General features: G+C 46.0%; 1 protein-coding gene across 1 annotated transcript; it reads left to right on the forward strand.

The window, feature by feature from the left end:
- The first annotated feature begins 16,735 nt into the window (after positions 1-16,735).
- Positions 16,736-18,700, forward strand: Prss38 (serine protease 38). Its single transcript, XM_026379958.1, has 5 exons — positions 16,736-16,886; positions 16,969-17,131; positions 17,661-17,932; positions 18,073-18,215; positions 18,446-18,700. The coding sequence occupies exons 1-5, from the start codon at positions 16,736-16,738 to the stop codon at positions 18,698-18,700; spliced, it is 984 nt and encodes a 327-aa protein (XP_026235743.1).
- The last annotated feature ends 775 nt before the right edge of the window (positions 18,701-19,475 follow it).

The raw sequence follows: 19,475 nt of genomic DNA on the forward strand, positions 1-19,475 counted from the left end.
GGTGTGTGTATCTCAGGAGCACATGCACATGGCAGAAGACCCATAAGGTATGGAGAGCCCGCCCTGCAACTCTCGGCTACATGGAATGTAGCCATCCAGTGGCTTCTCCCTGGGGGAAGCCCACAACTGCCCTGCCTTCCCCTATGTCTTGTCCAAAGAGGTCACAAACTTCCCAGGACACAACAGCCTAGCCTCAAACCCTCCTGGGAAGGAAACATGCATTCCCACCTCAAGCCTCAAGATGTGGCCAGTTCCAGCCTGGGCTCAGTTCTCAGATCCATCCCCTGCCCAGGCGTCCAGTGTCCCAGCTCAGAAACCCCCTCTGGCCAATCTTGGCCCTGCTTCCATGTCTCTGTCTATGGAGGACTCACCTAGTGACCCTGGACACAGCTGGGTGGAGCAAGTCATCCTAGCCACAGGCTTCCAGCATGCTCCACCCAAGCAGAAAGCATGGATAGTACCTGCTGCTGTCACAGACCAGAGGGACCTGGAGCACTGCTGTAGACAGATCCTCCTCAATGACTCCTCCCCACCCTCCTGTCAGGTGGGCATGTGGGATCCTCCTCAAGAGACGACACAGAGGCCCCCTCAACTGCAAATTAAGGCAGCAGATGTCCCCAGCATGGAGACAGGAAAGGATAAGGGTCCCCAGGAATTCTCCAGGGAAATGCAAATGCTGTGCCTTGGGGGCTGACTCAGCAGAAGCAAGGATCCATTGTCAAACATTGGACTGTGCTCTGAGAACCTGCATTTCACAGTGTTTAGTGCAAGAAAGTGGGGAAAACAAGTCACTGCACAAGGTGAATGTACCCACATCTGAAGCCCAGGTCCCTGTAAGGTGTGGAGCAGGGTCAGCCCATAGCAAGAAGGGAACAAAAGTGAAAACAACTGGTGCACATTGCATCTGCAACATGCGGGGATTCTTGCCATCCCTTAAATGCAAAATAAGAAAGAGGAGAAAAGAAGAAAAGAATGAGGAAGAGGAGGAGGAAGAGAAGAAAGGAAGGATGAAGAAGTGAGCCCAGTATAGTCCAAAAGGGACATATAGACCCAGAGAGAAGCATTGCTCCTGCCTGGACTTCTGACCCTCTGTGGCCAGGCAGAGTTGAGAGCAGGGCCATCATTGTCCTCCTGGGCCATCCTGATGGAAGGCCTGAGCCAGGCAGCATTGTTTCCAGTGTGGGCTGTTCTTGGCACTATTGGTGCTGCTGCTGGGAAGCTTGGGAGGGTTAGGGAGTTCAAGGCCCTGATATTACAAGATCCATCTCCCCCACTAGACTGATGAGGGCCTTAAGAGAGACTGTGTGTACTCAGGGAAATCCCCTTGGTCCAGAACACTGGAGAGGGGGTTTAGACCTGGAAAGATCTCAGGGGGAGGGCAGAGATGAAAACTGCTGGGCAAGACCCAGAGTGGCCTGCAGTCTGGAAGTCTACTGAGAATCCCACTGTAGGTGTGCAGCCCAGATATGAGCAAGAGAGTCACCTTGCAGGCTGAGAGAATGTGGGACGGGAGTCCCAGAGCAAACTCACTCCACAGTGAGAGACAGCATTTAGTGAGGTGCTTCAGTCCAGATAGATCCTGAAGGAACTTGAGTCAGGACACACATGGGCTTGGAGATAATAGACCAGGCTGGGAGATGACAGACCAGGCTCGGAAGTGTATGAGCTGGGTTGTGGGCAATCTTGGGAAGTGGGAGGCAAAGCAACTTTCAGAGGACTTCTGAAAAAAAAAAAGAGAGAGAGAGCTTTCTTTTCTAATATAGGTATTTAAAGCTATAAATTTGCTGGACACGGTGGCACATGCATATAATTCCAGTGCCTCAGGAGGCTAAGACAGTAGGATCACAACCTGGGCAAATTTGCAAAACCTAGCCTTAAAATAAAAAATAAAACCCAGTACCTAATTAATTAATAAAGCTATAAATTTGCCTATAAGAACTACTTTAGGGGCTGGGATTGTGGCTCAGTTGTAGAGCGCTCGCCTAGCACGGGCAGGACCCAGGTTCGATCCTCAGCCCCACATAAAAATAACGGCATTGTGTTATGTCCCTCTTCACCTAAAAAATAAATATTTTTTTAAAAAAGAACTACTTTAGCTACATCTCTTATTTTTTGACATGGTATTCTTTCATTTCATTTATCTCAAAATATTTTTAACTTACCCTGTGGTATCTTCTTGGAACCCCATCCCCATCCTGGGCTACATAATAGTATATTGTTTAATTCTCACACATTCATGAACTTCCTCCAGTTTTTTCTGCTTTGCTTTTCATATTTATTTCTATTTTGGGAAGAGTACACATTGGTATAATTTCGATCCTTTTTGATGAGTTAAAGTTCATCTTTGACCTTGCATGTTGGTCTGTCCTGGAGAAAGTTCACATGTCTGGAGAAGAATGTGGATCCTGCTTGTTGAGTGAAGTGCCCGCCATCTTCTGGGCCTTGCTGTCCACAGTATGGCTCCCATCTGTGTCTCCCCACTGCACTTTGCTGGTTATTTGACACACTTCTGAGAGTGGATTTCTGAAGTATCTTGAGTGTTACTGTGTCTGCTTCTCTCTTTAATTCTGTCTGTCCTTGTTGCATGGTTTTGGGGGCCATAGTTAGATGCACATATGTTTGTAATTGTTCTGTCTTTGTAATGAGTCAACCTGCTACAGCTTGGATGTGTTTCTCCAAAACCCTGTGTTGAAAACTTCATCCCCAGTGCAATACCACAGAGTACAACATTTTATATTCCTGCCAGCAAGGTGTGATTTCCCCCATGTCCTCATAAGCAGTTGTTATTTTTCATTTTTAAAATTATTGCCATCTGAGTGGGTGTGAAATGGCATCTTGTGTGGTTTTTATTTACACATCCCTGATGGCTGATAATACTAGACATTTTTTAAAACGTGGAATGGGTATTAGACTTTTTCTCATGTTTCTGTGTCTCTATTGAGTTGAGCAATATTTTCTCTCATAGTTTGTTTTTGTTTTTGTTTGTACTTGGGCTTGAACCCAGGGGCACTTTCCCATGGAGCCACATCCCCAGCCAATTTTATTTTGAGACAGGGCCTTGCTAAGTTGCTGAAGCTGGTTTTGAACCCATGATCCTCCTGCCTCAGTCTTCTGAGTCACTGGGATAACAGGCATGCATCATCTCGCCCAGCCATAGTTTGTTAATATGGTGAATCACAGAGATGGACTTTTTAAAATGTCAAACCAACTTTACAATTCTAGGATAAACCACAACTGATTACCGTGTACTGACTTTTCTTATATATTATTCAATCTTGGAAAGCATGAAAGAGAATACAAAAAGAAAATTGAGACAGACTTCAATGGACCAGCGATGCTTTATTAAGCAACAGAGGGGCAACTTTTTGAGGGGAAAATGGTGGTGGGCTCCAAACAAGGGTCTGTTTTTTATAGGGTTTAGCAGGGCCAGGTCATGGGAGGAGTTTTGGTGGTGGGCTCCTTTAGGGAAGGGCAGGAGGTCAGGCAGGGGAACAGTTGTAGATAAGGGAAGTTCCCTGGGCCCATTGTCCATATCCTCCATTTGAGACTCTGAAAGGGGTATAATGAGTTGGGGCTATGTCATAATATCTGGCTACTTCCTGCTGAGAAGGGGTGGAGTGAGGGATCCCCTATCAGAGATCTGGAAGAGGATAAGGAGGTGTGAGGCATTTTAGGCTTCTAGTCTTGGTGGATGTGACTTGAGATAGACGTAGAGGGAGGGAACTTCAATGTCATGTGGGTGATTCCTTCTTTATTCCATCGTGGGGCACAGGAGAGTCATGTTGTGAGTAAGGGGGAAGAATGGCTTTCACATGTTCTTGGGAGGTGGTATGGGCTAGATACCTTATCAAGAAGTTGCTTCTGTATAAAGTAAACAAAGCAGGAGGGAAAGGTTATTATAAGAAAAATGAATATTAGAGGGGTTAAAAGAGGGAGAAGCCAGGAAACCCACTGCTTTAGGTCTCCCATCCAACAAGGCCCACCAGGAATCAGCTAGTTCTGATCTCTGCTCTTCTAGTCAGTCCTACAGCTGTTTAACCTTATCCCTTACCAGTCCTAATTGATTGACATAGAAGCAACATTCTTCCCTGAGGAAGGGGCACAGCCTACCTAGGCCCTGATGATTTTGCAGGATGACAGATGCCCAGGAATTCAGTTGATTTTGCAAAGTCAGTGCCAAATGGGCAACCTGTTGGATATCTTCAATAACCTGTTCTGACAACTTTTTATAGGAGTGAATAGAGGTTTCCAATCCTGCTCCTCCTGTTTCAATCCCAGTGGATATTTCTATCTCTTTGAGCAAGGGAATAAACTTAAGGGCTCTCTTGTGTCAGGTGTACACCATTAACAGGATAGGCAAACTTTGGTTTTCAGGTAAAACATCAATTTGAGGACAAAGGTACAGAGGCCAGTCCAATTTTTGGTAGGCAGGTAAATATGAGCTTCACAAAGGAAAAAATGCCTCAGAATTCAGGAGACACCAGGGCTGTGGGCCTAACACAAGTGTAAATCTTAGGTTCCATTAAAAGAACCATTGTCTTTTCTTTTAAATGCTCAGGAATGGCTGTAACTTGGTTATGACTGTTTTTTCTAGGTGTTCAAGATCAAGTTGGCATACTGATCTTGTTCCTATCTGCTGTTAAGAGTCAGCTGAGTTCCCTCAGGGTCACTCTTAGGAGCTTGTGAGCAGCCTCTTGAGTGCCATTTGCCAGGATGGACCAGGGTCTCCTTGACACTGTGGCTTCCCTTGGAAGCATTAGGAATGTCTCCCTTATCCAATGCCCCCCATCTTTGCAGCATGTGCACTGGAAGTGTTCTGTTCTCCAGGGTCTCATAGGTCTGCCTGATCGGGAGGTCATGTGGCCCAGAGTGGCAAAGCCCTTAGAGAATTTCCCTTGTTCCATGGGTTTAAACTGACTTGGAGGGCAAGGACCAAATGTTGGCCATTTTCTTTCTTGGCCCTTTTACTTTCTTAACTTAGTCTTAAACATTCAGCAAGCCAGTTTCATCAATCTTGCAGAAAGAGTACTGGGTTTTAACTTTAATGTTTATATCTTTACAGTAATTTACCCCTTCTATTCAACTGGGGTCTGTGTGAGTACTGGAAGTTAGCCTTACATCCTCTCTGTCTATAGATGATGGCCTACTATCTCAAATTACCTCAGGTTGTTATATTGAAAGTTGTACTTCTGTAAGGCACTAACAGAGAACAGTTAATTCTACAAGGAAAATACAAAATGAAATTAACAAGAGCAAAAACGTATTTAGTTTGTATCATAGCTAGGAACCAAGAAACATAATTTTTATAATCCCAAACCTTTACTCTAAACTTTAGTTTGAAGAACACCAATTGGTAAAATGTTCTTTGTTCTTTTAGACCTTATATTTTAAAGACTTGTATACTTGGAAGGTATGAATACATTGAGTATATAAAAAATCCAGTAATAGCACGACAATTACACTGATGTTTTTATATATCAAGTCTGGCTTTTAAAGAAAAATTTAGATTCAGTAATGTAGTGTAATACACTAAAATAACAGTTGTTGTTTAGCCAGAGTTGTACAAACCCTTATTCCTTTAAGACTAATTTTTCTGAAGACTAAAACTTAACAGACACATAATAAGATAGATAAGAGCAGATTAATGTTTTAAGAAATCTTTGTTACTTCAACATATACAGGATTAAACTTTGGTTTATATCAGTATTATTAATATTTGACCTTAGGGGAAAAGCCTTGAATAGCTTTAACTTATTATGCTAAATATATATATATATGTAACCAACTTAGTTACATACAAACATTTTGAAATTTACCCTCCATCAAACTTCTGCAAATTGCTTAGACATCCTACGGCTTTTTTACATCACCAAAGATTTTCTCACACACAAACATTTCCTTTTTCCTTCTACTTTCCATACTAAAATATATTTCCATACCTAGAACCTTCTTATATCTCTTTCCTAGGTGTTGACCCTTTTCTAAATTTACATTGTGAAACAACCCTTATGAAATTTCTGAATTTAGACGGATTACTCCACTTTAATAAGATGAAATACTTTTATGTTTTTATGGTACTTTAATTGAAGTCCAACTGAAACCTATTATACTCTTTGCATATAAATTATACCTGGTAGAATCTTAACTCTTAGTAACCTTGTTTTTAGTGAAGACACAGGCATAGCAATCTCAAACATTTTTCCATTCACCAGTTTATGAAAACACACATAATGTTTAAATACATTATCTTATGGAATTTAAAAAGTTAAGCATACTTGATTTCTATTTAGCAGTTATCACTTTAACTTTGTAAATTAATCAGATGTCTCTAAAAAACACATTTATGTTTAACACCATTTATGCTAAATCTAATTTACTTATTTCTAACTGTAAAAAACAAGATATCAGATAGTGTAGTTAATAATACTAGCCATCTCTTTCTTATTGAAGAAAAATCCTCAAAGCAATGCATATTACATTTTAGATATTGTGTGTGTGTGTGTGTTGCTGGGGTTTGAACCCAGGGCCTTGTGCATGCAAGGCCAGCACTCTACCAACTGAACTACATCCCCAGCCCCATTTTAGACATTTTATAGAGACCAACACTCTATTAATTGTCTGACAATCTAGAAAAACTTGTGAGTAATTTTTAAAGACATCTTTACTCTCATTTGTTTACCTAATTGAACCCCTTTTTAAAAGTCACATGAAAGAAGGTACTTGGATCTATTCATCATTTAAATTTTAATTTATGAGTACTCATTTATCTATATGCCAATTTTGATATCTGCCGCAAACTGCCCGGCCCCGGGCCGGCTGAGTCCCGCTCCTGCTGCCGAGCACTGCCTGCGGCACCCCTGCTGAGCGATTCCCTGCTGAGCTGTCAGTGCACGCGGGCTTGCAATCTTGCAACCCGGTTGGGCACAAAAACACAAGCCAGTCAAACTGAGACAAAGTTTTATTTAGAGAAAGGCCGTGTGCGTCCCCTAACAGGTGGGCCCGCCACGTGTGTGTTCTACCTGAGCCGGGGGGGTTTCCACTTCCCCCGGAACACCCTCCTACCATCCTTTTCCAACCAATGGGAACTCTCCCATTACAAGAGTGACATGAGTAACCTGAGTCTTGAAATGGGCCCAGCTGAACAGCATGAGTCCAATTACCATATGAATGTGAATTGCTGGCTGGCAGTCATTAAATCCAAAGGTGCCTATATCAATATTTTTGCTGTGGCTCCTAACAGATATCATGTACATTATGTATGGACATAAGCACATATGTAGATACAATACCACAATACATAGGTGTGCACACATACACAAAACAGATAGGAGACAGAGATCTCATAGTTGTTTGTTGTAAGAGGAAGTTTTCCCAATGTATTTGAGACCTAATTCTTGAAAATTGGCCCCTGAACAAAGACAGAATATAAAAACCTCTATAGTTATATAAAATAAAACTGATCGGAAAAAAATATTAATTTAGGCACACAGGATCAAATGTGAATTTATCATAAAACTATGAGCTCAAAAATATAAAATTTAGCTGGGCGCAGTGGTGCACACCTGTAATTCCAGTGGCTTGGGAGGCAGAGATGGAAGAATCAAGAATTCAAAGCCAGTCTCAGCAATTTAGCAAGGTGCTAAGCAATTCAGTGAGACCCTGTCTCTAAATAAAATACAAAATAGGGATAGGGCTGGAGCTCAGTAGTCAAGTGCCCCTGAGTTCAATCCCCAGTACCCACCTGCCTCTCCCCAATATATATATATATATATATATATATATAATTTAAAAACAAGAGTTCTAGGGGGAAAATAACATGGCTGTTATAAGATCAGAGTTCACTTTTTGGCTCAGATTAGAGTTCAGATATTAAAAGAATGCGAGAGAGAGCCCTGAAATCCTTAGGTAAAGATTCTCAAGGTAAAGAAGTCTTGATATATGAGATCATTAGTTTGCAAAAGGGAAATAAACCAGCCATTTAGGTATCACAAGTGGCTTGGCTTTAAAAGTAACACTTTTTACCCCTTTTGGTCCTAAATCAGCTCCCTGCAAGCCCAGCAGACCTCCACGATTTTTACATTTCAACACAAGCCTTGATGACATAGAGATCTGGCAGAAGCTAAGTGAGGGAAGCTGCTGCCATGAGCTTGCATTTTAACTATTTTTTTTTCTTTTGTAAAATCAGTCTCTTAAGGTATGGTCCTGTAATTTATGTTTCCTCCAGAGACCCTTTTTCATTTCCCCAGTTGGTAATCAGGCCACGTTGGAGGCAGAAAATGTTTAGGCATCTCCTTTATCTCATCTGTGATTAAATCATCCCCTACTATTACTTTTGAGGATGAGACTCCCCTCTGAACAAATATTTAAAAAAGAGAAGAGAAATATGGGCACCTGTGCTGAGAAAAATGTTTCTTTGGCTAGAAGACAGCTCCCCTATGTTGGAGACTGTAAGGGTCAGCAGTTTCTGCCTTTTCCTCCATGACCTCTGGCTGGGGCCTCACTCAAAATGGAGGATAATAAGTAACTTCTTGAAAATATTTTAATTTAAGGGAGGACATTTGCCAGCTAATTGTGCCCTTAAAGTTTCTTACATGTTCCTTTTGTCCTTTTGGGTCCTCAAATTCACAGGACCATGATCTCGTATTATGTGCCTCAATTTCAAGTAGGAGGCAAGTCTGTTAGTGCTCTGGGTGACATCTTCACTAGAGAAATGATTTGTGTTCCTGAAATATGACAGACAGATGAGGGCTAGTTTTACTCTAGTTAAAGGAGACAGTTATCTGGTCTTTTTCCTCCCAGATGAGGGGAGTACAGGAGAAAAATGTGTATTATGAGAGTCTAGAGAAGGTTGTCTCATTTTAAAGGTAGGGAAGCTCTACTTTGAGAACCTCCCAGAGTTTCAGAATCTGGTCACGAAATCTTCCTCAGAGATACTTGGGTTCCTCTTATCAATATTACTTTGGGTCTGCAGTTCTCCTTTAGTGAACAGCTAGTTTGCTAAGGAATGTGGCATATCCTGTCCTCAGGGGCCAGGCAGGGCTGCAGATAAATTGTTTCTTGGAAAAGAAAGCATGTGAGGGTCAGCACAGAGAGCCCACTTGATAGAATTATCATACACAACAGTTAGCAGGCTCCCCCCCACCCCAATCCTGCCTCTCTCTCTCTGTCCTGTGACTAGTGACAAAAGGAGGGCCACAGGTGGCTGATCCCAGGGCAGGAATAAAGCCCAGGTACAGGCAGGAAGAGCAAGCAAGAGTGGATGGGGGCATTCATTCGTTAACAACTCTTTGCCAGGAGGAGAGTTCCCTGGAGGCAGGTCACCTTGGCCACAGGTGGGGATGGGGGAAGTGTCCTGGAGGTATGAACATTCTATTTCCTCCTGAATCAGGCCCCTTCTTTTTGACCCAATCATTTATTATCTACACTGTCTTTTTGTCTCCTGGCTTCGGTTCCCCCCTCTGAGAAAGGGAATCTTACTGCTGTAAGGGAAAAGTGAAGATGGCTGCTCTGGCTGCTTTGACCTGAGACAGGATGACCTGGGGCCAGTTTGGGTTTCCATTTTAGGAATGTTTTGGGTCTGTTGAAGTGTCCATGGCAAAAGTCTGGTTTAGAAAGAACAGGTTGTAAAGTCATCTGGGGGTGGGTGCTTCTATGAGAGAAACAAAAAGACATGAGGACTGGAATGAGATTATGCAAAATAATATCACAGCATCTAGAACAGGTCAATGAATATCATGAAGTTGATGGAAACTATTAATCTCACCAGGAGGTACAAGAGCTGAGAAGTTGTTCCCATAACAAAGCCGGTAAGGATAAGGCCTTTATTGGGGAATGTAAATCTTTAACATTGCCCGGATTATCACAATAATTAGTTTTATAATGTCACAGATTCCCCCATAAGATGTAGTTATCTAATGTCATCTGATTTTTACAAAATACCTTTCTATTAGCATAACCTCTGTGCTTAGTAGAGATCTCTCTATTTCTGTTACTTAGAACTTTCTTAGTAAAGTTCGTTAGGACTATTATATGCCATGTTACATTGTTTAGACCAATATGAGGTATACATTTGGGGCTAGATAATCATACTAGCAGACACAGAAACACAGATCAAGCTTGCCTATATAGGAGGTTAGGAAGATATGTAGATCTCAAATTGACTCAGAAAAAAAGGCTTATGACTCTGACAGTCTCTTTGTGTGTGTGTATGTGTTGGGTTGTGTGCAGTGCTGGGGATCAAACCCAGGGCCTTGTGCATGCAAGGCAGGCACACTACCAACTGAGCTATATCCCAGCCCTTAATAGTCTCTTGATAGTTATCAGGCACTCCTATCTATGAAACTTTCCTTTATAGCCTTCAGTTTTACTTACTTTTGTTGGGGTATAATCTGCTACTTGGGGGACAATAAATGAAGAAGAGGGCTGGGAGTCAGGACCTGATTTAGGGGGCTTATGGAGTGGGGAGTCAGTGAGAATTAATTGGAGAGCAGAGCAAGGTTGGCATAATGAGGGCCTTGTACAAAGGCAAAAGAAAGCTTGGAGGTAAGGAACCTCAGGCCATTTGTCAGTTCATTGGAGGAAATTGTCTAAGTCTTGGAGGATTTGGAGGTCAAATATCACAAATTCTGAATTTGGGCCATCGACAAGGTTGTCTAGTTTATATTGCAGCCAGATCCGAGTACTCATCCTAATAAGGCATTTACTTTTAAGATCAGATTGGAAGTGGAGGATTTTGAAATTTTTAATGAGACAGCCTAAGAGGGAATCCTGTGGGATGGGCTGGTTAGTGCCCAAGTTGGAGAGGTTTGACTGGGGTGTCAGTCAAGATCAAGGCATCCCTTAATGTCTCCTGTCACCAGAGTTCCACCAGAAAGTGAGAGGGTGTCCCCTCCTGCAATCCCATTGGTGGAGGACCCCTGGTATCCAGATGAGCCAAAAGGTGAGGGTCTCAGGCAGGGCATCTCTGTGAGAGACCAGAAGAGAACTTACCTCTCCAGAGAATGAGAAGCCTGGTGTTGCAGGCAGGAACAAAATGGAAAAAAGCAGCCTGGAGGTCTGAATACGTAAGAGAAGGAAAGAATTGGAGCAGTTAGGATTAGGGGGTGCTGCTAATATTCAGTTCATACACCCATAGGGATCCTTGCTCCATCCTTGTGGCAGTAAAGAAACAAAACTCTAGCCCAGGCCTCACGGAGGGCCTCCTTCTCTGAATATAAGGTGGAAAGAGGCAGGGGGAATTGGAAGGAAATATGAAAACATAGTAGAGGTTCATTAGGTCAGGAAAGGGTAGACAGCCCCAAATCTCCATCCTGGGTTTTGGCCCCAAATGCCAGCACATGAAAGGGAATACAAAAAGAAAAAGAAAATGGTGGCAGAGCTCACTGGACCAGCAATGCTTTATTAAGTAATGAAGGGACACATTTTTGAGGGGAAAATTTCGAGGGGAAAATGGCGGTGGGCTCCAACAAGGGTATGGGTTTAGCAGGGCCAGGTCACGGGAGGAATTTTGGTGGTGGGCTCCTTTAGGGTGGGGCAGGAGGGTGGGTAGAAGAATAGTAAGGGAAGTTCCCTGGGGCCTATTGTCCATGTCCTTCAGATTTGATTTGCTAAAAAGCTGTAGAGAAATGTTGTGTTGGTTTCATGAAGGAACAGTTCTGTAACGTCCTTTACTTTCAGTACCTTCTGGTTTCTCTGGTGTCAGAGGTACGGGGCAGTCCTCCTTCCTCTCAGGCTTCCTGTAAGACTTTGGGTGAGCCTCGTCTGACTTGCCCCATGTTCGGTGGCATGCTCCTCGGGGCCCTTCTGCACCACGTGCTCACCACAGAACGTCCTCATTATGGCTGACAGATGCCTCAGATGTCTGCTCTTCAGGGCCCTGTGGGAGCTCCACTTTCAGGACTTTGCCCACTTCACCTGGGTGGCAGAAACGTGCTCCAGGGACTGGGATGTAGCTCCATGCTTGCCTCACATTCTCAAAGCCCTGCGTTTAATCCCCAGTTCCAAAAACGTAACACCAAACAACATGCTCCAAATGTCGCCTTCCCTCCATTGCTTGTCAGCTGGATGTTGGCCACGTCCCACTCCCTCCTATGCTGGCAGCGTGGACCTCAACTGCAGCTCCTGCCCATTCTGCTGGGAGGTTTCTCAATGTTAGTGATTTAAAAAAACAACAACAACAACAACAAAAAACAGCTCTTGTTTCTTTGTGGGTTTTTTTTTTTTGCCAACTATTTATATATTTATTTCCTATTTTATTTTCTTCTCTGACATTTATTATTGCCTGGGTCTGCTTTTTTTGTTTAATTTCATATTTTTTTGTACTGGGGATTGAACTCAGGGGTATCTAACCACCAAGCCACATCCCCAGTCCTCATGTTTCTTTTTTACTATATCTTACTCATTTTCTGATTGGTTTCGTTTGGATCTGGACTGTCCCCCAAGGTCTGTGTGTTGAAGACTGGTCCCCACTGGTGGTGCTCTGGGGAGGTGGTGGACACCTAGAGAGGCAAGGCCTGCTGGAGGAGGTGGCCCCTGGGCATGTCCTGGAAGGTTCATCTTATTCTGAGCTCCCTCTCCTGTTGCTGCTTCCTGGCAGCCATGAGCTGACTGCTGTCCTCCACCAAGCCCTTGTGCCATGTTGTCCTGCCTCACCTGAGGCCAGAGCAAGGGAGGCACCAACGGAGACCTCTGAAACCATGACCCCAAATAAATCGTTCCTTCTTTAAGTTGATTTTATTAGGACCATCCCCTGCCATGTTGTGGGGGATTGAACCCATGCCCCCCACATGCTAAGGAAAGAGTCTCCCAGACCTGCATCCCAAGCCTGATCGTCCCAGGCTTTGCCACGAGACAGAAAGCTGACTAACAGACACCATTCTCTAAACTGTTGGAAAGTGATTCTCTTTGTGTGTCCTTTAGAAGGTCTCTATTTCTGCCCTCCAGCCCACTGATCATAGCACTTATGCTATATAACCCACCACTGACCTTCTCCAGAGGGTCCTCCGGCCCCACTCTTGGCACCTATAATATGCAATACTCCTTCCTCTCAGGCTTTCTGTAAGACTTTGGGTGAGCCTCAGGATTGTGGATTCATTTCTAAGTTTGGTTGTGCTTCTTAGTGTCTTTTAGGCTTCTGCGTGACTTCTTATTTTCATGGAATACAGCCATGATATGTTTTAATGTCCTTGTTTGCTCATTTTGACAATGAAGTCAGTTGCAGGTGATTTGTCCTTGTTTGGGGATGGGAGCTTTTGCTTCTTTACCTGTCTAGTTTCTTTGAACCCATGCCAGGCATTGTGAATTTTACCTCTCTGGGTGCTGTATATATATATTTTTTAATTCCTACAGATCTTCCTGAATTTAATCTGAATTCATTTGTGTGGCTTGACTCCGGTTAAGTCTTTTCAGGTCTTGCTTCTGTGGTTTCCTAGATGGTGTGGGTGTGGTCTGGTCTAGTGACGACTAGTTCTCATCACTGAGAGTGTCGGGTACACCTGCCACTGTCCTGTGGGCATGGAACCTTTCCCACCTGCCTGTTGTGAATAGGACTCTCACACCTGTTGTGAGTACCGGGTGGCTTTCCACTTCATTCTCCTGGGGTTTTCTCTTCATCCTTGGGTGGTTTTGTCACATGCTTATGTGACAAACTCTAGGCTGAGAACACAAAGGTGCCCTCTCCGGTCCTCCAGGGTTCTCTCTGTCCTTCTCTTGTGCCTGGTGCCCTCTCCTGAGAACCTGACCACCATGGCCGTCCTGCTATCCCCTGTCTTCTGTCAGCCTCCCCCGACTGCCCTGGAGCTGTGTCCTGCTGTGCTGTGTCCTGGGAGTTGCTCAGTGGTGGCCACTTCCACTCCTTCCCTGTCTCTCTGGGATCCAGCATTCACTGCTTGATGTTTGGTCTTAAACACCAGCTTCCGGTATTAAATTTTGGGTGGGAGTTGTTTCAGGTGGAAGGTCATTCTGGTCCTATTAATACAACTTGGCTTTATTGTTTTATTTTTAAAAAATCAAAATAAAAGCAGCACTTTCTTTCTTAAAAGTGCGTCCCAGCATAGTACGTCCACATTTCTTTTCTGAGCATCTCTTTTCCTTCCCATAGGGGGTCTTTTCTTCTGACTCACATTCTAGTTCATGGATTCTCTTCATCTGGGCCTCAACTGTTGTTAAAACCATTCAGTGGTTTCTGAATTTTGGTTTTTGGGCTTTTCATTTCTATAATTTCTTTTTTTTTTAAAGAGAGAGTGAGAGAGGAGAGAGAGAGAGAGATAATTTTTGATATTTATTTTTAAGTTCTCCGCGGACACAACATCTTTGTTGGTATGTGGTGCTGAGGATCGAACCCGGGCCGCACGCATGCCAGGCGAGCGCGCTACCGCTTGAGCCACATCCCCAGCCCATCATTTCTATAATTTCTATGATGATTCTTTTCACATTCTCCTTGGTCAAATTTACAGCTTCCAGTCATTGCAAACAGTCGACAAGCCTTTGACCCCCTTGAGCCTACTCATAGTCAGTGTCCTTCTTTCATGTTTTCTGGCTGGTGATCCAGGCATTGGGATTTTTTGTGTCTGTTTTCCTGCTGGTTCTCTGTCATGGTGCACATCTCGTGCTTCTTTCTGGCCATCTTTGCTTGTGTGCTGGAAAAGAGGTCTGTGAAACATCCTTAGCCTCATGGACAATGCTCTCATTGCCCTAAGAGGAGCTCACTGGGCTTTTTTCCAGGTGCATGGGCACACCAGCCACTTGGAGTTACCTTCGGTTGCCTTCAGGGCTTGAGAACTTGAGATTTTCCAGGTTCAAGGTTTGAGTACCCAGTTAATTCAGAGTTGGGCTGTGGCCATTAAAGGACTGATTTACCTAGGATTCACCCTTATTTCTGGGGAGCATCCCTTTTTATTTCAGCCAGAAGCAGGTGTGGTTGACCACAGTTCACCCCTTGCTGGGTCCTGACTCCTATTTTGTTTCAGTAGCCTCAAAAGGACAGACCCCTTTGCCGCCGTTTCTGCAAGGGCAGCACCCACTCAGATGGGGCGGGTCATTGTCTCCTTGCTCCCCAGATCTCACTGTTCTGGTGAGTCCTTACCGAATTATAAGTGTCTCCTGCTTCTGGAGATGGCTTTATGTTTTGTCATTGTTTTGGTCTGGATATGAAGTGACCCCAAGGAAGGCTTGTTCTCCTGCTGGTGGCACTCTTCAGAAGTGGTAGGAACTTTAGGGGACATGTGACCTTGAAGGCACTAGCTTGCCCTTGGCCCCTTCCTTTCTCTTTCTTTGCTTCCTAGCTATCATGATGTGAGCAACTCTGCTCCACCATGTGTCCCCTGCCATGATGCTTCCTTGACAAAGGTCCCAAGCCACAGGACCAAGTGACCGTAGATTGAAATCTCTGAAACCATGATCCAAAAGGAATCTTTTCTTTTTAAAGTTGATTTTCTCAGGTAGTCTGTCGCAGTGATGGAAAGTGGATTAACACACCACTGCAATTAGATATCGAAGCTCCATATCTATCAGGATTTAATTCTGGGTTTCATTCCTATAATAAACTGAATATTTGTGTTTTCCCCAAATTCATAGGTTGAATTCCTAACTCCCTGTGTGATGGTATCCAGAAGTGGGGTCTTGAGGAGGGGATTAAGTCATAACCCTCCCCCTGTCTGTACCATGTGAGGTCAGCAACAGCAGGCAGTAGTCTGCAGCCCATGAGGGCCCTCCCTAGTCCCTGACCATGCTGGATGCCCGACCTTGGGCTTCTAGCCTCCAGAATATGCAGAATAAATTTCTGTTGTTGACATCCCCTCCAGTCTCTGGTATTTTGTCATAGCAACTTGAACTGATGAAGACAATTCCATTATCTGTCCCAGCCTATGCCCCCCTGATGTTTTAATTACTGAAGAATCATAATAAAATTTGGTGTCTTGTAGGGAAATTTTATCTGCCTTATTCTTCTTAAATTTTTACCCTTCCACATGAATTATTATTTTTTTTATACTAGGGATTGAACCCAAGGGCACTCAGCCACTGATCCACATCCCCAGTCCTTTCATTTTTCATACATTTTTTATCTTGAGAGAGGGTCTCACTAAGTTGCTGAGGGTGGTTTTGAACTTGAGATTCTCCTGCCTCACCAACCCCAGTCACTGCTGGGGTTACGGGCCTGCACCACTGCACCCAACATGAATTATAACTTTTAAAACCAGCTTGTAGAGTGCATTTAAAGACCATGCCAGGATTTTGTTTGGAATTGCCCTAATTTTTCTCATTTTTGTTATGTAATTCTTTGGAATCCTGTATCTTGATGATAACAAGACTTGTCAAAACTAGCTGGGATGAGTATATTTTACTGTGTGTAAATGAAGCCTCAATTAAAAAAATAAAAGGTTTTCACAGGGTATGGCACAAGTGTGAGAGACAATGATTCAACCAAATTGAGTTGGCCACGGAGAAAGCTGGAGATACCAGACTGGGTAAGAAGTTCTCAGAGCTGGAAGAATGAGGTGTGACTATGGGATGGAATGCCACACCTACAAGAGTTGGGCTGGGTGCTCTGTCACATGCCTAGAGTGGGCGCCATCACGTGTCCTGCTGGGGCTGCAGTCATTGGTGGGAGCATGTCCTGCTGGGGGCGCCATCGGGTATCCAGGGCTCAGGCGCTGTCACGTGTCCGGCTCGCGCGCCCTCACCGGCTGGGGGCGCTGTCACCTGCAACTACGTATTCACCTGCTGCGCAGGCTCCTCCATGGCCGCCCCCGCATCCGGCCTGGGCGCATCCCGACGCGCTGCCCTGGGGTTCCTGCTGCTGGTGCTTCTGCAGACGCCCCTGGCCCGGGCCACCGCCGCGGCCCACCAACACCTTAAGAGCTCGGGGGACTCCCTGAGCAGTGCTGTGGGTAGGTCCCGTCCCTGGCGCGGGCAGCCATCAGACCCCTCGCGCTGCCCCGCCGCGCGCCCACTCTGCCTGTCTCTCCCCAGCCTGTGGCCGGCGCGCGGTGCAGGGCAAGATCCTGGGCGGTGTGTCCGCGCCCCCAGAGAAGTGGCCATGGCAGGTCAGCGTGCAGTATGCCGGCTTCCACGTGTGCGGGGGCTCCATCCTCAACGAGTACTGGGTGCTGTCGGCCGCGCACTGCTTCGGCAGGTGAGGGCGCCGGGAGGCAGGAGCACAGCGTGTCCACGACGGTGTTGCGTCCACCTCGTTGAGCAGAACCTTTCTCTGCACTGAGGCCCCGACTGCTCTGGGAGGCTGGTCCCCACTTGCACCATCCCACCCCACACCAGCAGCTCCCTCCACCTCATACCCTCAGTGAGGTGCCCACGCTAGAGACCCCACCCCAGCCATGCTCGCTGATGCTAACCGAGCAAGGCCCTGTCCCTTGAGCCTCAGTCACATCCACAGCAGCTGCCTGGTGCACAGGGACAAGACTCCCCTTTGGCCATCTGCCAGCTGTGGGAAGTGTGTACTGTCCAGCCTGCTGCAAGGGAGGGTTTGTATGTGGGGGCGTCTGGCTTGTAGAGCTATTGGCCAGGGGCCCTTGATGGTCTGGGATCTGAGTCAGGCATCCGTTGTGGGTATCTCTGCTGGTCAGGCTGCACTGCCTTCCAGTCTTGGTTCTATCTATAGGCTGATGGCGGGGGCTACATGCAGTGGCTTTCATTTTGGCCCCCAGGGACAAGAGCATCCAGATCTTTGACATGTACGTGGGCATCGTCAACCTCCTGGTGGCCAACAAGCACACCCAGTGGTTTGAGGTGAACCAGGTGATTCTGCACCCCAACTTCGAAAGGTTCCACCCTGTGGGGGCTGATGTGGCTCTGGTGCAGCTGAAGACCCGCATTGTGTTTTCCGATGCCGTCCTTCCGGTCTGCCTGGCACCTCCTGATGTGAACCTCACCAACCTTTCTTGCTGGGCCACTGGGTGGGGAGTGGTCACGCAGCAAGGTAGGCACAAGGGCAGCTCACGCTGAAGCCAGCACATGTCTTCTCCCAGGTGGGCTGTGTTCCTTGCGGGCTGAGGCTCTGCTGTCCCTGCCTCCTGCCCACCAGGAGCTCACCCAGCTGCCCCTCTCCGAACCCTACAGGTCACACCACGGATGAGCTGCAGGAGGTCCAGCTGCCGCTGGTCTCCAAGGCTCTGTGTGCAGTGCTGTACAGACACTCGTCCTATATCCTGCCAGACATGGTGTGTGCTGGGGACCTCTTTAACGTGAGGACTGTGTGCGAGGTATGCTCCCACCGGAAGGATTGGAGTTGGGGCTGGGCAGGGACCCTGGGATGGCTGTGTGCTGATGATGGTGCATGAATACCTCGTACCTGCCTTAGGCCTAGACTGTGGCTCTGGGCCTGTTGCCGCCAGGGAGGGGGCCATGTGAGTGGAGAGCGAGGCCACCCTCCCTGCACCTGAAAGGCAGGCCCTCGACCCTCAGGTAACAGAAAACCCCACTTCCTTTGCAGGGTGACTCTGGGGGGCCGCTGGTCTGTGAATTCAACCACACATGGTTGCAGATTGGAATCGTGAGCTGGGGCCGCGGATGTTCCCAGCCCTTGTTCCCTGGAGTGTATGCCCGGGTCTCCTATTTCTCAAACTGGATCCGGTATAACATAGAAATCACACCCATTCCTCCTCAGCCAACCCCTGCTCTCTGCCCCATCCTGGAAGTCACTGTTGGTGTCCTTGTGGCCATTCTGGTGGGCCTGTTAGTGTTGTGAGGACAGAGACCACCCCAAGCTTCCTCATGGTTGCACGCCCTGCTTCAATCCAGCTGCAGCCTTCCGGGTCCCTATGCTCCTCCTGGCAGTCTCTTCAGAGCCAGGTGAGGCCAGGTGCCGGGGGCCATAGGTGGGTCTCCCAGGGGAGGCTTAGGGGCTTCCCAGGAGGGCAGAGGAGATGCAGCAGGAGAGCCAGGAGCTTTGGTAAGGTTATTAAATATTTATGAAGCAAGCATCTCAGCGCTTCTGTACTGGTCTTTCTGCCCCAGGGTTGCAGCAGATTCCTTCAGAGTGAGTGTCCGTGCAGAGAAGGGTCCACCTGTCCCCTGTACATCCACTTTCAGAGTGAGGCAGCTCCCATAGCATGAAAGGAAGAGCCCAGACCAAATGGAGCCTTTGTAGGAAGGACTACCCAGAGGCCAGTGTGAGTCTGTGGGCTGTAGCTGGAGCTGAGGCAAGAGGGAAGGGCATTGTCTGAATATTTAAACCTGCAAACAGAAAGGAGTTCCTGAAGACATTTAAACATCCAGTTTGAAAAACTGGAAAAGGTGAAGGAACCAGAGGATCTGTGCAGAAACTAATGAGCCCAAATCAAAACATACCACAGCTGGCAGTCAGCCCTGCCCCTCCACATGTCTAGTACCCCAGACTCACCAGCTTCAGATGGAAAATACTCCTCCCAAAATTTTGTCTCTATTAACTATGAACAAACTTACTTTTCTTGTCATTTCCTAAATGATACAGTATAACAGCTATTTACAGAATATTTACATTG

This window comes from Urocitellus parryii, chromosome 1 (assembly GCF_045843805.1).
Source record: "Urocitellus parryii isolate mUroPar1 chromosome 1, mUroPar1.hap1, whole genome shotgun sequence".
NCBI classification, from domain to species: Eukaryota; Metazoa; Chordata; class Mammalia; order Rodentia; family Sciuridae; genus Urocitellus; species Urocitellus parryii.